General features: G+C 41.3%; 1 protein-coding gene across 1 annotated transcript in view; it reads right to left on the bottom strand.

The window, feature by feature from the left end:
• Positions 1-22,159, bottom strand: part of LOC139753252 (thrombospondin type-1 domain-containing protein 4-like) — a 685,046-nt gene that overhangs the window by 3,872 nt on the left and 659,015 nt on the right. The window contains exons 17-20 of the mRNA XM_071669508.1: positions 6,533-6,805; positions 6,177-6,367; positions 5,834-5,972; positions 580-963 (exon numbers count right to left, since the gene is read on the bottom strand). Of these exons, the coding sequence (XP_071525609.1) occupies positions 580-963; positions 5,834-5,972; positions 6,177-6,367; positions 6,533-6,805 (987 nt within the window). The remainder of the gene's footprint in view (positions 1-579; positions 964-5,833; positions 5,973-6,176; positions 6,368-6,532; positions 6,806-22,159) is intronic.

The following is a 22,159-nucleotide window of genomic DNA, read 5'->3' as shown; positions in this document are numbered from 1 at the left end:
TTGTGTATTAAGTTAATTCTGAGGTGTTTCTCAACCTCTGCAAAGCAAGATGATTTTGTTAAGAAATATGAAGCAGTGGGGGCATTTTACTGTTCTTAAACACATTAGAATCGACCGATGAGAACTGCATTGAATATATTTCAAATGGACTTTTTTTTACCACTGTTATACCAACGATAAATCCCATCATGCCAATAGAACTAATAAAGTTAAGTAGAAAATCAGTCACGTAATCTGGTGATAATGGGAAACGTAACCTTGTTCTCGCGGTGCAAGCGTTCAAGCCCGTTGTGTCATAGGCTCCTGGAGCAAACGATGAAGCTTAGACCCTATCATAATATCACACAAGCAAAACACTTTCATTAAAACCGCAGACAGCAAGTAACTATTACAGAAGCTGCTTTTGGTGCTCATCAGGTGCATTTGGACAGCCAGCCGTGTATCAGTCTTGCAGTAAATGCAGATAAGCCTTTGTTTCTGGTGACGCTCCCAAGCAATAAGCCATGTATTTTTGGTTCATTAATTCCAAAAGTGAGAAGCAGCGGTGTTATGTAAGCTTGCAGCAACATCCTGGCCAACCTGTGGACAGCCCGGGTCGCCATGGCCGCCCAGGTCTGTTAGGGGAGACAGGTCGCCGCCGCCTGTTGCTTGGGGAAGGCGGAGACCTGCCGGAGGGTTGTTGGGCCTCCTCCTCCTCCTCCTCCTCCTCTCCCCCCGTGGAGGCCGAATCCCAAACGGAATCCCTACTTGTGCCCTCGTCATTGTCTCGATTCTCACCAGGGGACTGGAAGCCTGGACTAGGAGCCTCCAGTGACTGGGGAGGCGGCCTCCAGGCGGCCGCCTGAGCCACATTACCTGAAGGTTTGCGATCGGTGGTTTCGCCGCCAGGAGAAGAGGCATCCGCAAGCCGCTGAGCTGCCTCAAGTCGGCTGGAGATGTTGCTAACACTCTCGTCAGCTTGCTCTGTGAGGTGTGAAAAATAACAAATGAAAGTCAAAGGCTCTTGTGCACCAGTATACAAAAACAGATGCTTGTCCTACGTAGGCACCTGGTAAAAATCCTAATGTCTCCTGGCGTACCCTGACACAAATGATGGAGTCAAAGAAGTCAGTAATTCATTGTCTTTCGTCATTACATTGCACGGCATCTTCGATTTAGCTCTCAGAATGGACTCAAACGTTCTTCCTCAAAGAAGCTTTGAAGAAATTTTTGGATGCCTGTTGCTAGTCAATGACGCAAACTTGAGCATGATTGTCCAATTATGATAAAGAATAGCTATAGTTATAAATATTTATTCATTTATTACAATTTGTCGCTGTCTCCCGCGTTAGCGAGGTAACGCAACGAAACAGACGAGAGAATTGCCCAATCACCCACATACACATGTATATACATACACGTCCTCACACACACATACACATACCTATACATCTCAATGTATATGTATACACACAGACATATACATATATACACATGTACATATACATACCTATACATCTCAACGTATACACAGACATATACATATATACACATCTACATAATTCATACTGTCTGCCCTTATTCATTTTCGTCGCCACCCTGCCACACTTGAAATGAGAACCCCCTTCCCCAGCATGTGCGCGAGGTAGCGCTAGGAAAAGACAACAAAGGCAACTTTCGTTCACACTCAGTCTCTAGCTGACATGTATAATGCACCGAAACCACAGCTCCCTTTCCACTTCCAGGCCCTACAGAACTTTCCATGGTTTACCCCAGACGCTTCACATCCCCTGGTCCAATCCATTGACAGCACGTCGATCCCGGTATACCACATCGTTCCAATTCACTCTATTTCTTGCACGCCTTTTACCCTCCTACATGTTGAGGCCCATATCACTCTAAATCTTTTTCACTCCATCTTTCCACCTCCAATTTGGTCTCCTACTTCTCGTTCCCTCCACCTCTGACACATAAATCCTCTTCGTCAGTCTTTCCTCACTCATTCTCTCCATGTGACCAAACCATTTCAAAACACCCTCTTCTGCTCTATCAACCACACTCTTTTTATTACCACACATCTCTCTTACCCTTTCATTACTTACTCGATCAAACCACCTCACACCACATATTGTCCTCAGACATCTCATTTCCATCACATCCACCCTCCTTTACACAACTCTACCTATGACCCACGCCTCTCATTCACATAACATTGTTGGAACTACTATTCCTTCAAACACACCCATTTTTGCTCTCCAAGGAAACGTTCTCGACTTCCACACATTTTTCAACGCTCCCAGAACTTTCACCCCTTTCCTCGCCCTGTGATTCACTTCCACTTCCATGGTTCCATCCGCTGCCAAATCCACTCCTAGATATCTAAAACACTTCACTTCCCTCAGTTTTTCCACCATTCAAACTTACCTCCCAATCGACTTGTCCCTCAACCCTACTGTACCTAATAACCTTGCCCTTATTCACATTTATTCTCAGCTTTCTTCTTTCACACACTTTACCAAACTCAGTCACCAGCTTCTGCAGTTTCTCACATGAATCAACCACCAGCGTTATATCATCAGCGAACAACAACTAACTCACTTCCCAAGCTCTCTCATCAACAACAGACTGCATGCTTAAACTTCTTTCCAAAACTCTTGTATTCACCTCCCTAACAACCCTATCCATAAACAAATTAAACAACCATGGAGACATTACGTACCCCAGTCGCAAACCAACATTCACTAAAAACCAATAACTTTCCTCTCTTCCTACACGTACACATGCCTTACATCCTCGATAAAAACTTCTCACTGCTTCCAAAAACTTGCCTCCCACGCCATAGTTTCTTAATACCTTCCACAGAGCATCTCTATCAACTCTATCATATGCCTTCTCCAGATCCATAAATGCTACAAACAAATCCATTTGCTTTTCTAAGTATTTCTCAAAGCAAACACCTGATCCTCACATCCTCTAACACTTCTGAAACCACACTGCTCTTCCCCAATCTGATGCTCTGTACATGCCTTCACCCTCTCAATCAATACCCTCCCATATAATTTCCCAGGAATACTCAACAAATTTATACCTCTGAAATTTGAGCACTCAGTTTTATCCCCTTTGCCTTTGTACAATGGCAATATGCAAGCATTCGGCCAATCCTCGGGCACTTCACCATGAGACATACATGCAATAAATAACCTTACCAACCAGTCAACAACAGTCATCCCTTTTTTGATAAATTCCACTGCAATACCATCCAAACCCACTGCCTTACCGGCTTTCATCTTCTCTGTTTACCAAATCATTCTCCCTCACCCCCTCACTTTGCACATCACCTCGACCAGAACATCCTATATCTGCCACTCTATTATCAAACACATTCAACGAACCTTCAAAATACTCACTCCATCTCCTTCTCACATCACCACTACTTGTTATCACCTCCTGTTAGCCCCCTTCACTGATGTTCCCATTGTTCCCTTGTCTTGCGCACTTTATTTACCTCCTTTCAAAACATCTTTTTATTCTCCCTAAAATTTAATGATACTCTCTTACCCCAACTCTCATTTGCGCCTTTCTCTTGACCTTCTGCCTCTTTCTTTTATAAATTCCCAGTTATTTGCATTATTTCCCTGCAAAACTCGTCCAAATGCCTCTCCCTTCTCTTTCACTAATAATCTTACTTCTTCATCCCACCACTCACTACACTTTCTAATCTGCCCACCTCCTACGCCTCTCATGCCACAAGCATCTTTTGCGCAAGCCATCACTGCTTCCCTAAATACATCCCATTCCTCGCCAACTCCCCTTACATCCTTTGTTCTCACCTTTTTCCATTCTGTACTCAGTCTCTCCTGGTACTCCCTCACACAAGTCTCCTTCCCAAGCTCACTTACCCTCACCACTCTCTTCACCCCAACATTCTGTCTTCTTTTCTGAAAACCTCTACAAATCTTCACCTTCGCCTCCACAAGATAATGATCAGACATCCCTCCAATTTTACCTCTCAGCACATTAGCATCCAAAAGTCTCTCTTTCGCGCGTCTATCAATTAACACGTAATCCAATAACGCTCGCTGGCCATCTTTCGTACTTACATACGTATACTTATGTATATCACTCATTTTAAACCAGGTATTCCCAATCACCAGTCCTTTTTCTGCACATAAATCCACAAGCTCTTCACCATTTCCATTTACAACACTGAACACCCTATGTACACCAATTATTCCCTCAACTGCCACATTACTCACCTTTGCATTGAAATCACCCATCACTATAACCCAGTCTCGTGCATCAAAACTAGTAACACGCTCACTCAGGTGCTCCCAAAACACTTGCCTCTCATGATATTTCTTCTCATGCCCAGGTGCATATGCGCCAATAATCACCCATCTCTCTCCATCCACATTCAGTTTTACCGATATCAATCCAGAGTTTGCTTTCTTATCCTCTATCACATACTCCCACCACTCCTGTTTCAGGAGTAGTGCTACTCCTTCCCTTGCTCTTGTCCTCTCGCTAACCTCTAGCTTTAATTCCAAGACATTCCTAGACCACTCTTTGTCTTTACCCTTGAGCTTTGTTTCACTCAGAGCCAAACCATCCAGCTATAGTTATATGATGCGTAATCTCTCTAATCACTCACTTACTTCATGATATCAGGTAATACCTTTGGAAATAAGGCTTGAAACAATGCGTGAGGAATAATCCCTGAGATAAGAAAGCTGAGTAAAGGTACCGGGAGCTGAGTCCTAAGGCTTTGGTGTCATGTTTTGAAACAACTGAAAGAAAAAGAGAGCTAACAACAGCGTCCACCATTTCACCAAAACCAGTGACAGAGGCAAAACTTGCTGGTACACGATACACATTACGGTAAGTACAGTATTAAATAGAGTTTAGAAAAATAGTATCAATACATTTCTATGGGTTTCATTCGTAGAAATAGTAAAGATTTTAAGAAAAAAGAAAAAATGAATCTTTTAAATCAGACATTTTATGCCAGTATAACAGAAATTGTAATGAGGAGGATGAAGAAACATTACAAAATGAATAAGAGAAAAGATCAGCGTGAACCTGACCAAGTGATGAGGTGAAGTGAAATGCGAGATAAAGATGTCAATCCTAGAGCTTGCGTAAATGAGCCATGTGTCACCTCGGGTAATGTAAGTGGAAGCCGTGTCCTCTGAGATGAGTTAGAATGGTCATCTCCTTTATCCACCGGGCTAACTAAAGTGAATGTAGGGTGTCACCCAGGGGAATAGAGCATGAGAAGGTAGTGTATTTCACGACTGAGAGTAATGTGGGTAGCGCAGGAATGGACAGAATTCACCCTAGATATTATGAAAAGTGTTTCTCCTGAACAGTCTAGTGGGTAGTATGAAAAATGTAAAATGGTCCCATGGATATAGCACGTATGTGATGTGGTGTTCCCGGGATATCGCAACTGGTGTACTGTGACCCCAGATGTAATACGTGAGTTTAGATATCCCCTTGTACATTACGTCAGGTCTCAGGGTGATGTTCCTATCCCAGTATTGTAGTCCGTTCCTGGAGCGAACGAGGTGGAGAATCACCCTAATGTGTTTCAAGGAGGGAATTAGCGAGGCTAGTGTCCCATATACAAATGCACAGAAATGCATTACAGGGCAGAGCATCTTTATAGTAATAGGGATGAAGGTATAACATCTCTAGTGTGATGATATAAATGAGAGTGGTGTGTTCCTGGGTTGGTGAGAGTGGTTTGTTGCGATAGTAGTGTGTTCCTGGGTTAATGAAAGTGGTGTGTTGTGAGAGTGATGTGCTTCTGGGATGGTAACTCAAGACAGGTTGCCGCAGGAGGAAGACTGACCCTGGTGGCAGGACTGGGTGTTGCAGGGTTGGCGGGTGTCGGGCTTTGTGGCGGCAGTACAGTCCAGCGCTGGCTCCTGCCGCTCGTCCAGACACTTCACCTCTCGACGCTGCACACCGCTTCCGCACGACACTGAGCACTGCCACACATACCACACAAACATGTTAGTGTTTTGCTGTGATAATTGGACAAAGTTCTTCTAAAAGCATTCCGGGAAGTGGACATGAGAAAAACTAGAACTTAGAAATCACATAGCATTTATATTCTGTAGTTTACTCGCTTTACATAACAGGGAAAATCAAAAAAGAAAAGGAATTTTGCTGAAAATAGGACTGAGAAATACCTGTGACCACTCGGAGGTGTACCACTCATGGCTGCACGGGCGTGTGCAGGCCTCTGTGGATTCCGGCCGCGGGTGGCCCTTGCACTGGGAGACATCGGTGGTGACGCGCCAGCGTCCGCGAAACACCACGCATATCACTGGCCGCGTCCGTAGTCCGGGTCCACATTCCGAACTGCACTCTCCCCACGGACCTGCGGACAGTACAGATGATGAACCAGCTCCCTCGCCCCTCAGTGAATAATATTTAGAAAATGTAGCAAAAAAAAAAAAGAAAAAAGAATCATTTCGTTGAGAGAGAAGAAAACTTAATTAATTCTTGTATAAGAAAAGGGTACTTGTGGTGGGGGAGTCCCTACCTGTGAACCACTTGCCGCCGCAACCACGGTCGGAGGTGCAAGCCCTAGTGGTAGTAGGCCGCTGCTCAGAGTCGCACGACGTTTCCGTCACCTGATTGTCGAGGGCGTCGCCCGAACAGTGGACGCGACGTCGCTGGACGCCGTCTCCACACTCCTCGGAGCAGCGGTCCTCCCAAGCCGAGAAGAACCAGGTGTCTGTGGCGCAAGAACCCATGTCGCATAGCTCCTGAGGGAACCAACCACACAGAAGGAACGTCATGCACCGTCCAAACACTTGTGTTTACCAGCAATAGATGAAATCCATTCACTTCTTATCACTAAGCTACACACAATGTCTGAACTCTTCTATTGATTCATTACTTGCCAAGAAAAAACAAATTAAGGTCCATTGTTATTGTTACACCTTGAGCTGCACGGTGCGAACCTTGAGCACGGCGGTACGATGCTTATATATGATGGCTTGAACTTTAAACTGGCCCTTGAGAGTCAGTTCAAAGGCTAGGTCATCACAGCCACAGGATCGCTCCAATGAGCTTATAAGTCGTATCATCGAGCTAAAGGGTCGTAGCGTCATGTTCAGCGCGTAAAATAGAGGTTCTTCTCGTCACAGGTAATGAAAATGTCACAAAATATTTGAAGGAGAGAAAGTTGGATTTTGTGAAACGTAAGAATACAGAAAGGTACTGCTGAGAACACGAGTTCCCTCACATCACAAGTAGAAGTTCAAGGCAGGTGAGACACCAAGAGTGGAAACATGTCCAACGTGTTTATCTGGAGGCTCAAACCGTGACGCAGCTGTCTTACGGGAACAGAGAGCCACCTGCTTCTTATATGTAGCTGGAGGTACATACACCCGTGTGATTGTGTTCAGGGTTGTGTGCGCCACTATGTTTTTCAGTACATATTATACTCTAGTGTTATATTGCATGCTTAGTGTCGCGAAGTGCTCCAAGTTTTCCCTTTTTTTCAGAATTGAACATAACCACCTGAAGCATGTTTCATTCCGTCGTGTTGTGAGTTTCGTGTCGTTTTGTTGCTTGGCGTTATTGTGTTTGAATAATGCTGCATTTCATGCTCCGTTCAGATTGGCTGCATTGTAAGAGCAGGGATGTGCAGTTTACTAGGTAATATGCTTTAAAAGCTGTATTGCTTGCTATCTATTGTGTTGTCATACATTTAGTGTGCTGTGTGTTGTACTGTTGAGAATACTGTGTTCTGTGTTGCAAGCACCCTAATTTAACGTGCTCTGCACTTCTGTTGCTTTATTTTTGCATTGTATGTTGGTTGTTTGATTAATTTGGGGGGCTTTACTTAACACTTTTGATTTCCTTTGTTGGGAGATGAGTTGTGTACACTGCAAAGTGACTAAGTTTGAAAGACTGTGTAAAAGGAGAAAGTTGAGATTAAATGTGAATGAACGCAAGGTTATTAGGTTCAGCAGGATTGAGAGACAAGTTAATTGGGAGTTAGGTTAAGATAGAGAAAAAAATTGGAGAAATGAAGTGTTCTATACATCTAGGAGTGGACTTGGCAACCAATGGAACCATGGAAGCGGAAGTGATTCATAGGGTGGGAGAGGGGGCGAAAGCTCTGGGAGTAATGAAGAATGTGTGGAGAGAGAGAACGTTATCTGGGAGAGTAAATGTAGGTATGTTTGAAGGCTATAGATAGGGTTATGCGGTGAAGGGTGGATGTGTTGGAAATGAAATGTTTCAGTACACTATGTGGCGTGAGGTGCTTTGATCTAGTAAATAATGACAGAGTAAGAGAGATGCGTGGTAACAAAAAGAGTGTGGTTGAGAGAGCAGAAGAGGGTGTGTTGAAATGGTTTGGACATATGGATAGAATGAGTGAGGAAAGATTAACAAAGAGGATATATGTGTTAAAGATGAAGGGAACAAGGAGAAGCGGGAGACCAAATTGAAGGTGGAGGGATAAGGTAAAAAAAGATTTTGAACAATCGGGGCTTGAACAAGCAGGAGGGTGAGAGGAATACAGTGAATTAAAAGGATGTGGTATATATATATATATATATATATATATATATATATATAAATATATATATATGTATATATATATATATATATATATATATATATATATATATATATATATATATATATATATATATATATATATATATATATATATATATATATATATATATACATTTTTTTTATTCTCATCAATTTGACCACTGTATCAATAAGCTTCAATGTCTAAGGTACATTTTTTCCAATTTCACTATTTTCTTGTCAAAGCACCATGTATGAAAACTATCACTCCAGTAACACAACTATAAACATTTACTTCCCCTTTAAAAAAGTTCTGGGGAAGTCTGTCTCGATACACTGCGGGACACTCTACCACCTGGCGAGGTTTGTGTTGCAATGGTTCTTGATTCACAAACGTAGTAGCATCACTGGTGGGCCAAGGTAGTTCCGTTGGCGAAGAGGAGCTCATGAAACATGTCGGAAAGCATGCTACTGCAGGCAGGAGTGAAGGCTGATGCAAACTGGTATCGTTGCAATTCTGGCATGTCCACTTCTCCTTCTCATTAGTTCTCATTGATGAGAACTACTATTGACGTTTGTGTAAATAAATTATACATTTCCTTTTTCCATAGCCAGAGGTTGAACCATAATGTGACATCCATTTTTTCATTTCATTTCAAGCTAAAAGTTTCAGTTTTCTAAATTGTTTCTTACATTCTTCATATGTATATATATGTATGTGTGTGTGTGTGTATATGTGCGTATGTATGTGTGTGTGTGTGTGTATATATATATATATATATATATATATATATATATATATATATATATATATATATATATATATATATATATATATATATATATATTATCCCTGGGGATAGGGGTGAAAGAATACTTCCCACGCATTCCTCGCGTGTCGTAGAAAGCGACTAGAGGGGACGGGAGCGGGGGGCCAGAAATCCTCCCCTCCTTGTATTTTTTAACTTTCTAAAAATGGGAAACAGAAGAAGGGAGTCAAGCGGGGAGTGCTCATCCTCCTCGAAGGCTCAGATTGGGGTGCCTAAATGTGTGTGGATGTAACTAAGATGTGAAAAAAGGAGAGATAGGTAGTATGTTTAAGGAAAGGAACCTGGATGTTTTGGCTCTGAGAGAAACGAAGCTCAAGGGTAAAGGGGAAGAGTGATTTGGGAATGTCTTGGGAGTAAAGTCACGGGTTAGTGAGAAGACAAGAGCAAGGGAAGGAGTAGCAATACTCCTGAAACAGGAGTTGTGGGAGTATGTGATAGAATGTAAGAAAGTAAATTCTCGATTAATATGGGTAAAACTGAAAGTTGATGGAGAGAGATGGGTGATTATTGGTGAATATGCACCTGGGCATGAGAAGAAAGATCATGAGAGGCAACTGTTTTGGGAGCAGCTGAATGAGTGTGTTAGTGGTTTTGATGCACGAGACCTGGTTATAGTGATGGGAGATTTTAATGTAAAGGTGAGTAATGTGGCAGTTGAGGGAATAATTGGTATACATTTGGTGTTCAGTGTTGTAAATGGAAATTGTGAAGAGCTTGTAGATTTATGTGCTGAAAAAGGACTGATGATTGGGAATACCTGGTTTAAAAAGCGAGATATACATAAGTATACTTATGTAAGTAGGAGAGATGGCCAGAGAGCGTTATTGGATTACGTGTTAATTGACAGGCGTGCGAAAGAGAGACTTTTGGATGTTAATGTGCTGAGAGGTGCAACTGGAGGGATGTCTGATCATTATCTTGTGGAGCCTAAGGTGAAGATTTGTATGGGTTGTCAGAAAAGAAGAGTGAATGTTGGGGTGAAGAAGGTGGTGAGAGTAAGTGAGCTTGGGAAGGAGACCTGTGTGAGGAAGTACCAGGAGAGACTGAGTACAGAATGGAAAAAGGTGAGAACAATGGAAGTAAGGGGAGTGGGGGAGGAATGGGATGTATTTAGGGAATCAGTGATGGATTGCGCAAAAGATGCTTGTGGCATGAGAAGAGTGGGAGGTGGGTTGATTAGAAAGGGTAGTGAGTGGTGGGATGAAGAAGTAAGAGTATTAGTGAAAGAGAAGAGAGACGCATTTGGACGATTTTTGCAGGGAAAAAATGCAATTGAGTGGGAGATGTATAAAAGAAAGAGACAGGAGGTCAAGAGAAAGGTGCAAGAGGTGAAAAAAGGGCAAATGAGAGTTGGGGTGAGAGAGTATCAGTAAATTTTAGGGAGAATAAAAAGATGTTCTGGAAGGAGGTAAATAAGGTGCGTAAGACAAGGGAGCAAATGGGAACTTCAGTGAAGGGCGCAAATGGGGAGGTGATAACAAGTAGTGGTGATGTGAGAAGGAGATGGAATGAGTATTTTGAAGGTTTGTTGAATGTGTTTGATGACAGAGTAGCAGATATAGGGTGTTTTGGTCGAGGTGGTGTGCAAAGTGAGAGGGTTAGGGAAAATGATTTGGTAAACAGAGAAGAGGTAGTAAAAGCTTTGCGGAAGATGAAAGCCGGCAAGGCAGCAGGTTTGGATGGTATTGCAGTGGAATTTATTAAAAAAGGGGGTGACTGTATTGTTGACTGGTTGGTAAGGTTATTTAATGTATGTATGACTCATGGTGAGGTGCCTGAGGATTGGCGGAATGCGTGCATAGTGCCATTGTACAAAGGCAAAGGGGATAAGAGTGAGTGCTCAAATTACAGAGGTATAAGTTTGTTGAGTATTCCTGGTAAATTATATGGGAGGGTATTGATTGAGAGGGTGAAGGCATGTACAGAGCATCAGATTGAGGGAAGAGCAGTGTGGTTTCAGAAGTGGTAGAGGATGTGTGGATCAGGTGTTTGCTTTGAAGAATGTATGTGAGAAATACTTAGAAAAGCAAATGGATTTGTATGTAGCATTTATCGATCTGGAGAAGGCATATGATAGAGTTGATAGAGATGCTCTGTGGAAGGTATTAAGAATATATGGTGTGGGAGGCAAGTTGTTAGAAGCAGTGAAAGTTTTATCGAGGATGTAAGGCATGTGTACGTGTAGGAAGAGAGGAAAGTGATTGGTTCTCAGTGAATGTAGGTTTGCGGCAGGGGTGTGTGATGTCTCCATGGTTGTTTATATATATATATATATATATATATATATATATATATATATATATATATATATATATATATATATATATATATTTTTTTTTTCTCATCAATTTGACCACTGTATCAATAAGCTTCAATGTCTAAGCTACATTTTTTCCAATTTCACTATTTTCTTGTCAAAGCACCATGTATGAAAACTATCACTCCAGTAACACAACTATAAACATTTACTTCCCCTTTAAAAAAGTTCTGGGGAAGTCTGTCTCGATACACTGCGGGACACTCTACCACCTGGCGAGGTTTGTGTTGCAATGGTTCTTGATTCACAAACGTAGTAGCATCACTGGTGGGCCAAGGTAGTTCCGTTGGCGAAGAGGAGCTCATGAAACATGTCGGAAAGCATGCTACTGCAGGCAGGAGTGAAGGCTTATGCAAACTGGTATAGTTGCAATTTCCTTCTCATTAGTTCTCATTGATGAGAACTACTATTGACGTTTGTGTAAATAAATTATACATTTCCTTTTTCCATAGCCAGAGGTTGAACCATTATGTGACATCCATTTTTTCATTTCATTTCAAGCTAGAAGTTTCAGTTTTCTAAATTGTTTCTTACATTCTTCATATGTATATATATGTATGTGTGTGTGTGTGTATATGTGCGTATGTATGTGTGTGTGTGTGTGTATATATATATATATATATATATATATATATATATATATATATATATATATATATATATATATATATATATATATATTATCCCTGGGGATAGGGGTGAAAGAATACTTCCCACGCATTCCTCGCGTGTCGTAGAAAGCGACTAGAGGGGACGGGAGCGGGGGGCCAGAAATCCTCCCCTTCTTGTATTTTTTAACTTTCTAAAAATGGGAAACAGAAGAAGGAGTCACGCGGGAGTGCTCATCCTCCTCGAAGGCTCAGATTGGGGCGCCTAAATGTGTGTGGATGTAACCAAGATGTGAAAAAAGGAGAGATAGGTAATATGTTTGAGGAAAGGAACCTGGATGTTTTGGCTCTGAGAGAAACGAAGCTTAAGGGTAAAGGGGAAGAGTGGTTTGGGAATGTCTTGGGAGTAAAGTCAGGGGTTAGTGAGAAGACAAGAGCAAGGGAAGGAGTAGCAATACTCCTGAAACAGGAGTTGTGGGAGTATGTGATAGAATGTAAGAAAGTAAATTCTCGATTGATTTGGGTAAAACTGAAAGTTGATGGAGAGAGATGAGTGATTATTGGTGCATATGCACCTGGGCATGAGAAGAAAGATCATGAGAGGCAAGTGTTTTGGGAGCAACTGAATGAGTGTGTTAGTGGTTTTGATGCACGAGACCTGGTTATAGTGATGGGAGATTTTAATGCAAAGGTGAGTAATGTGGCAGTTGAGGAAATAATTGGTATACATTTGGTGTTCAGTGTTGTAAATGGAAATGGTGAAGAGCTTGTAGATTTATGTGCTGAAAAAGGACTGATGATTGGGAATACCTGGTTTAAAAAGCGAGATATACATAAGTATACTTATGTAAGTAGGAGAGATGGCCAGAGAGCGTTATTGGATTACGTGTTAATTGACAGGCGCGCGAAAGAGAGACTTTTGGATGTTAATGTGCTGAGAGGTGCAACTGGAGGGATGTCTGATCATTATCTTGTGGAGGCTAAGGTGAAGATTTGTATGGGTTTTCAGAAAAGAAGAGTGAATGTTGGGGTGAAGAGGGTGGTGAGAGTAAGTGAGCTTGGGAAGGAGACTTGTGTGAGGAAGTACCAGGAGAGACTGAGTACAGAATGGAAAAAAGGTGAGAACAATGGAAGTAAGGGGAGTGGGGGAGGAATGGGATGTATTTAGGTAATCAGTGATGGATTGCGCAAAAGATGCTTGTGGCATGAGAAGAGTGGGAGGTGGGTTGATTAGAAAGGGTAGTGAGTGGTGGGATGAAGAAGTAAGAGTATTTGTGAAAGAGAAGAGAGAATCATTTGGACGATTTTTGCAGGGAAAAAATGAAATTGAGAGGGAGATGTATAAAAGAAAGAGACAGGAGGTCAAGAGAAAGGTGCAAGAGGTGAAAAAAGGGCAAATGAGAGTTGGGGTGAGAGAGTATCATTAAATTTTAGGGAGAATAAAAAATGTTCTGGAAGGAGGTAAATAAAGTGCGTAAGACAAGGGAGCAAATGGGAGCTTCAGTGAAGGGCGCAAATGGGGAGGTGATAACAAGTAGTGGTGATGTGAGAAGGAGATGGAGTGTGTATTTTGAAGGTTTGTTGAATGTGTTTGATGATAGAGTGGCCGATATAGGGTGTTTTGGTCAAGGTGGTGTGCAAAGTGAGAGGGTTAGGGAAAATGATTTGGTAAACAGAGAAGAGGTAGTAAAAGCTTTGCGGAAGATGAAAGCCGGCAAGGCAGCAGGTTTGGATGGTATTGCAGTGGAATTTATTAAAAAAGGGGGTGACTGTATTGTTGACTGGTTGGTAAGGTTATTTAATGTATGTATGACTCATGGTGAGGTGCCTGAGGATTGGCGGAATGCGTGCATAGTGCCATTGTACAAAGGCAAAGGGGATAAGAGTGAGTGCTCAAATTACAGAGGTATAAGTTTGTTGAGTATTCCTGGTAAATTATATGGGAGGATATTGATTGAGAGGGTGAAGGCATGTAGAGAGCATCAGATTGAGGAAGAGCAGTGTGGTTTCAGAAGTGGTAGAGGATGTGTGGATCAGGTGTTTGCTTTGAAGAATGTATGTGAGAAATACTTAGAAAAGCAAATGGATTTGTATGTAGCATTTATCGATCTGGAGAAGGCATATGATAGAGTTGATAGAGATGCTCTGTGGAAGGTATTAAGAATATATGGTGTGGGAGGCAAATTGTTAGAATGTTGTTTTATCGAGGATGTAAGGCATGTGTACGTGTAGGAAGAGAGGAAAGTGATTGGTTCTCAGTGAATGTAGGTTTGCGGCAGGGGTGTGTGATGTCTCCATGGTTGTTTAATTTGATTATGGATGGGGTTGTTAGGGAGGTGAATGCAAGAGTTTTGGAAAGAGGGGCAAGTATGAAGTCTGTTGGGGATGAGAGAGCTTGGGAAGTGAGTCAGTTGTTGTTCGCTGATGATACATCGCTGGTGCCTGATTCATGTGAGAAACTGCAGAAGCTGGTGACTGAGTTTGGTAAAGTGTGTGAAAGAAGAAAGTTAAGAGTAAATGTGAATAAGAGCAAGGTTATTAGGTACAGTAGGGTTGAGGGTCAAGTCAATTGGGAGGTGAGTTTGAATGGAGAAAAACTGGAGGAAGTGAAGTGTTTTACATATCTGGGAGTGGATCTGGCAGCGGATGGAACCATGGAAGTGGAAGTGGATCATAGGGTGAGGGAGGGGGCGAAAATTCTGGGAGCCTTGAAGAATGTGTGGAAGTCGAGAACATTATCTCGGAAAGCAAAAATGGGTATGTTTGAAGGAATAGTGGTTCCAACAATGTTGTATGGTTGCGAGGCGTGGGCTATGGATAGAGTTGTGCGCAGGAGGATGGATGTGCTGGAAATGAGATGTTTGAGGACAATGTGTGGTGTGAGGTGGTTTGATCGAGTAAGTAACGTAAGGGTAAGAGAGATGTGTGGAAATAAAAAGAGCGTGGTTGAGAGAGCAGAAGAGGGTGTTTTGAAATGGTTCGGGCACATGGAGAGAATGAGTGAGGAAAGATTGACCAAGAGAATATATGTGTCGGAAGTGGAGGGAACGAGGAGAAGAGGGAGACCAAATTGGAGGTGGAAACATGGAGTGAAAAAGATTTTGTGTGATCGGGGCCTGAACATGCAGGAGGGTGAAAGGAGGGCAAGGAATAGAGTGAATTGGAGCGATGTGGTATACCGGGGTTGACGTGCTGTCAATGGAGTGAATCAAGGCATGTGAAGCGACTGGTGTAAACCATGGAAAGCTGTGTAGGTATGTATATTTGCGTGTGTGGACGTATGTATATACATGTGTATGGGGGTGGGTTGGACCATTTCTTTCGTCTGTTTCCTTGCGCTACCTCGCAAACGCGGGAGACAGCGACAAAGCAAAAAAAAAAAAAAAATATATATATATATATATATATATATATATATATATATATATATATATATATATATATATATATATATATATATATATATATATATATATTTAAGTATACGTATGTAAGTAGGAGAGATGGCCAGAGAGCGTTATTGGATTACGTGTTAATTGACAGGCGCGCGAAAGAGAGACTTTTGGACGTTAATGTGCTGAGAGGTGCAACTGGAGGGATGTCTGATCATTATCTTGTGGAGGCTAAGGTGAAGATTTGTATGGGTTATCAGAAAAGAAGAGTGGATGTTGGGGTAAAGAGGGTGGTGAGAGTAAGTGCGCTTGGGAAGGAGAGGAGAGACTGAGTACAGAATGGAAAAAGGTGAGAACAATGGAAGTAAGGGGAGTGGGGGAGGAATGGGATGTATTTAGGGAGTCAGTGATGGATTGCGCAAAAGATGCTTGTGGCATGAGAAGCGTGGGAGGTGGGTTGATTAGAAAGGGTAGTGAGTGGTGAGATGAAGAAGTAAGAAAATTAGTGAAAGAGAAGAGAGAGGCATTTGGACGATTTTTGCAGGGAAAAAATGCATTTGAGTGGGAGATGTATAAAAGAAAGAGACAGAAGGTCAAGAGAAAGATGCAAGAGGTGAAAAAGGGGGCAAATGAGAAGTGGGGTGAGAGAGTATCATTAAATTTTAGAAAGAATAAAAAGATGGAAGGAGGTAAATAAAGTGCGTAAGACAAGGAAGCAAATGGGAACTTCAGTGAAGGACGCTAATGGGGAGGTGATAACAAGTAGTGGTGATGTGAGAAGGAGATGGAGTGAGTATTTTGAAGGTTTGTTGAATGTGTTTCATGATAGAGTGGCAGATATACGGTGTTTTGGTCGAGGTGGTGTGCAAAGTGAGAGGGTTAGGGAAAATGATTTGGTAAACAGAGAAGAGGTAGTAAAAGCTTTGCGGAAGATGAAAGCCGGCAAGGCAGCAGGTTTGGATGGTATTGCAGTGGAATCTATTTAAAAAGGGGGTGACTGTATTGTTGACTGGTTGGTAAGGTTATTTAAGGTATGTATGACTCATGGTGAGGTGCCGGAGGATTGGCGGAATTCGTGCATAGTGCCATTGTACAAAGGCAAAGGGGATAAGAGTGAGTGCTCAAATTACAGAGGTATAAATTTGTTGTGTATTCCTGGTTAATTATATGGGAAGGTATTGATTGAGAGGGTAAAGGCATGTACAGAGCATCAGATTGGGGAAGAGCAATGTGGTTTCAGAAGTGGTAGAGGATGTGTGGATCAGGTGTTTGCTTTGAAGAATGTATGTGAGAAATACTTAGAAAAACAAATGGATTTGTATGTAGCGTTTATGGATCTGGAGAAGGCATATGATAGAGTTGATAGAGATGCTCTGTGGAAGGTATTAAGAATATATGGTGTGGGAGGCAATTTCTTAGAAGCAGTGAAAAGTTTTTATCGACGGTGTAAGGCATGTGTACGTGTAGGAAGAGAGGAAAGTGATCGGTTCTCAGTGAATGTAGGTTTGCGGCAGGGGTGTGTGATGTCTCCATGGTTATTTAATTTGTTTATGGATGGGGTTGTTAGGGAGGTGAATGCAAGAGTTTTGGAAAGAGGGGCAATTATGCAGTCTGTTTTGGATGAGAGAGCGTGGGGAGTGAGTCAGTTGTTGTTCGCTGATGATACATCGCTGGTGGCTGATTCATGTACAAAACTGGAGAAGCTGGTGACTGAGTTTGGTAAAGTGTGTGAAAGAAGAAAGTTAAGAGTAAATGTGAATAAGAGCAAGGTTATTAGGTACACTAGGGTTGAGGGTCGAGTCAATTGGGAGGTAGGTTTGAATGGAGAAAAACTGGAAGAAGTAAAGTGTTTTAGATATCTGGGAGTGGATCTGGCAGCGGATGGAACCATGGAAGCGGAAGTGGATCATAGGGTAGGGGAGGAGGCGAAAATTCTGGATGCCTTGAAGAATGTGTGGAAGTCGAGAACATTATCTCGGAAAGCAAAAATGAGTATGTTTGAAGGAATAGTGGTTCGAACAATTTTGTATGGTTGCGAGGAGTGGGCTATGGATAGAATTGTGCGCAGGAGGATGGATGTGCTGGAAATGAGGTGTTTGAGGACAATGTGTGGTGTGAGGTGGTTTGATCGAGTAAGTAACGTAAGGGTAAGAGAGATGTGTGGAAATAAAAAGAGCGTGGTTGAGAGAGCAGAAGAGGGTGTTTTGAAATGGTTTAGGCACATGGAGAGAATGAGTGAGGAAAGATTGACCAAGAGGATATATGTGTCGGAGGTGGAGGGAACGAGGAGAAGTGGGAGACCAAATTGGAGGTGGAAAGATGGAGTGAAAATGATTTTGTGTGATCGGGGCCCGAACATGCAGGAGGGTGAAAGGAGGGTAAAGGAATAGAGTGAATTGGATCGATGTGGTATACCGGGATTGACGTGGTGTCAGTGGATTGAATGAGGGCTTGTGAAGCGTCTGGGGTAAACCATGGAAAGCTGTGAAGGTATGTATATTTGCGTGTGTGGACATGTATGCATATACTTGTGTATGGGGGTGGGTTGGGCCATTTCTTTCGTCTGTTTCCTTGCGCTACCTCGCAAACGCGGGAGACAGCAACAAAGCCAAAAAAAAAAAAAAATATTGGGAGTTAAGTTTGAATGGAGAAAAGCTGGAGAAAGTAAAGTATTTTAGATATCTGGGAGTGGGTCTGGCAGCGGAAGGAACCATGGAAGCGGAAGGGAATCGTAGGGTGGGGGAAGTGTCGAAAATCCTCGGAGCCTTGAAGAATGAGTGGAAGTCGAGAACATTATCTCCGAAAGCAAAAATGGCTATGTTTGTAAGAATAGTGGTTCCAACAATGTTGTATGGTTGCGAGGCGTGGGCTATTGATAGAGTTGTGCGCAGGAGGGGGGATGTGCTGGAAATGAGATGTTTGAGGACAATATCTGGTGTGAGTGGTTTGATCGAGTAAGTAATGTATGGGTAAGAGAGATGTGTGGAAATAAAAAGAGCGTGGTTGAGAGAGCAGAAGAGGGTGTTTTGAAATAGTTTGGGCACATGGAGAGAATGAGTGAGGAAAGATTGACCAAGAGGATATATGTGTCGGAGGTGGAGGGAACGAGGAGAAGAGGGAGACTAAATTGGAGGTGGAAAGATGGAGTGAAAAAGATTTTGAGTGATCGGGGCCTGAACACGCAGGAGGGTGAAAGGTGGGCAAGGAATTGAGTGAATTGGATCGATGTGGTATACCGGGGTCGACGTGCTGTCAGTGGATTGAATCAAGGCATGTGAAGCGTCTGGGGTAAACCATGGAAAGTTCTGTGGGGCCTGGATTTGGTAAGGGAGCTGTGGTTTCGGGCATTATTGCATGACAGCTACTAGAGACTGAGTGTAAACGAATGGGGCCTTTGTTGTCTTTTCCTAGCGCTACCTCGCACATATGAGGGGAGAGGAGGATGTTATTCCATGTGTGGCGAGGTGGCGATGGAAATGAATAAAGGCAGACAGTGTGAATTGTGTGCATGTGTATATATGTATGTGTCTGTGTGTGTATATATATATGTATACAATGAGATGTATGGGTATGTATATTTGCGTGTGTGGACGTGTATGTATATACATGTGTATGAGGGTGGGTTGGGCCATTTCTTTCGACTGTTTCCTTGCACTACCTCGGAAACGCGGGAGACAGCGACAAAGCAAAATAATGATAATAATAATACAGTCACCCCCTTTTTTAATAGATTCCACTGCAATACCATCCAAACCTGCTGCCTTGCCGGCTTTCATCTTCCGCAAAGCTTTTACTACCTCTTCTCTGTTTACCAAATCATTTTCCCTAACCCTCTCAATTTGCACACCACCTCGACCAAAACACCCTATATCTGCCACTCTATCATCAAACAAATTCAACAAACCCTCAAAATACTCACTGCATCTCCTTCTCACATCACCACTACTTGTTATCACCTCCCCATTAGCGTCCTTCACTGAAGTTCCCATTTGCTCCCTAGTCTTACGCACTTTATTTACCTCCTTCCAGAACATCTTTTTATTCTCTCTAAAATTTAATGATACTCTCTCACCCCAACTCTCATTTGCCCTCTTTTTCACCTCTTGCACCTTTCTCTTGACCTCCTGTCTCTTTCTTTTATACATCTCCCACTCAATTGCATTTTTTCCCTGAAAAAATCGTCCAAATGCCTCTCTCTTCTCTTTCACTAATAATCTTACCTCTTCATCCCACCACTCACCACCCTTTCTAATCATCCCACCTCCTACGCTTCTCATGCCACAAGCATCTTTTGCGCAATACATCACTGATTCCCTAAATACATCCCATTCCTCCAGCACTCCCCTTACTTCCATTGTTCTCACGTTTTTCCATTTTGTACTCAGTCTCTCCTGGTACTTCCTCACACAGGTCTCCTTTCCAAGCTCACTTACTCTCACTACCCTCTTCACCCCACATTCACTCTTATTTTCTGAAAACCCATATAACTCTTCACCTTAGCCTCCACAAGATAATGATCAGACATCCCTCCAGTTACACCTCTCAGCACATCAACATCCAAAAATCTCTTTCGCGCGCCTGTCAATTAACACGTAATCCAATAACGCTCTCTCGCCATCTCTCCTACTTACATACGTATACTTACGTATATCTCGCTTTTTAAACCAGGTATTCCCAATCACCAGTCCTTTTTCAGCACATAAATCTACAAGCTCCTCACCATTTCCATTTACAACACTGAACACCCCATGTATACCAATTATTCCCTCAAGTGCCACATTACTCACCTTTGCATTCAAATCACCTATCACTATAACTCGGTCTTGTGCATCAAAACCACTAACACACTCATTCAGCTGCTCCCAAAACACTTGCCTCTCATGATCTTACTTCTCATGCCCAGGTGCATATGCACCAATAATCACCCATCTCTCTCCATCAACTTTCAGTTTTACCCATATTAATAGAGAATTTACTTTCTTACATTCTATCACATACTCCCACAACTCCTGTTTCAGGAGTACTACTACTCCTTCCCTTGCTCTTTCCTCTCACTAACCCCTGACTTTACTCCCAAGACATTCCCAAACCACTCTTCCCCTTTACCCTTGAGCTTCGTTTCACACAGAGCCAAAACATCCATATATATATATATATATATATATATATATATATATATATATATATATATATATATATATATATATATATATATATATATATATATATATATATATATATATATATATATATATATATATATATATATATATATATATATATATATATATATATATATATATATATATATATATATATATATATATATATATATATATATATATATATATATATATATATATATATATATATATATATATATATATATATATATATATATATATATATATATATATATATATATATATATATATATATATATATATATATATATATATATATATATATATATATATATATATATATATATATATATATATATATATATATATATATATATATATATATATATATATATATATATATATATATATATATATATATATATATATATATATATATATATATATATATATATATATATATATATATATATATATATATATATATATATATATATATATATATATATATATATATATATATATATATATATATATATATATATATATATATATATATATATATATATATATATATATATATATATATATATATATATATATATATATATATATATATATATGTGTGTGTGTGTGTGTGTGTGTGTGTGTGTGCATTATCCCTTGGGATAGGGGAGAAAATTACTGCCCAGTCATTCCTTAAATGAGGTGGAAGTGGGAGGCTGGAAATCCTCCCTTCCTGTTTTACTTTCCCAAAGGAGGAACGGAGGTGAAAAAGTGAGGATTTTTCCCTCTATCGCTCTGTCAGATGATCTTAACGCTACCTCGCTGACGTGGAAAATGGCGAATGTAACTCCAGGAAACCGTAGAGGAAAGACGGCTCCACTCACATACACGTATGTATATGCACACACGCACAGAAACGCACATATACATAAATATACGTACATTCATATACATACATATACATATATACACATATACATATTCATACTTGCTCGCCTTCATCCATTCCCACCTACACCCCGCCCCACAGGAAACAGCACAAAATGCATAAATGAATAGAAAAAAGCTGACATATACATTCTCTTCTACCCTACGCTTGATCGCCGACCCCTGCGTCAGTGAAGTAGCGCCAGGAAACAGACGAAGTAAGGGCACATCCGCTAACATCCATATACGAGCTGTCACATGTATGCACCTAAACTAAAGATCTCTATCCACATCCAGGCCCGACAGACCTTTCCATGATTTGCCCCGGACGTTTCACATGCCCTGGATCAGTCCATTAACGGCATGTTGACCTCAATATGCAACATCG

The sequence above is a fragment of the Panulirus ornatus genome, chromosome 2 (genome assembly GCF_036320965.1).
Source record: "Panulirus ornatus isolate Po-2019 chromosome 2, ASM3632096v1, whole genome shotgun sequence".
Taxonomy (NCBI): Eukaryota; Metazoa; Arthropoda; class Malacostraca; order Decapoda; family Palinuridae; genus Panulirus; species Panulirus ornatus.
Note: the sequence above shows the minus strand (reverse complement) of the source record. Positions and strands in the feature narration are given on the sequence as shown.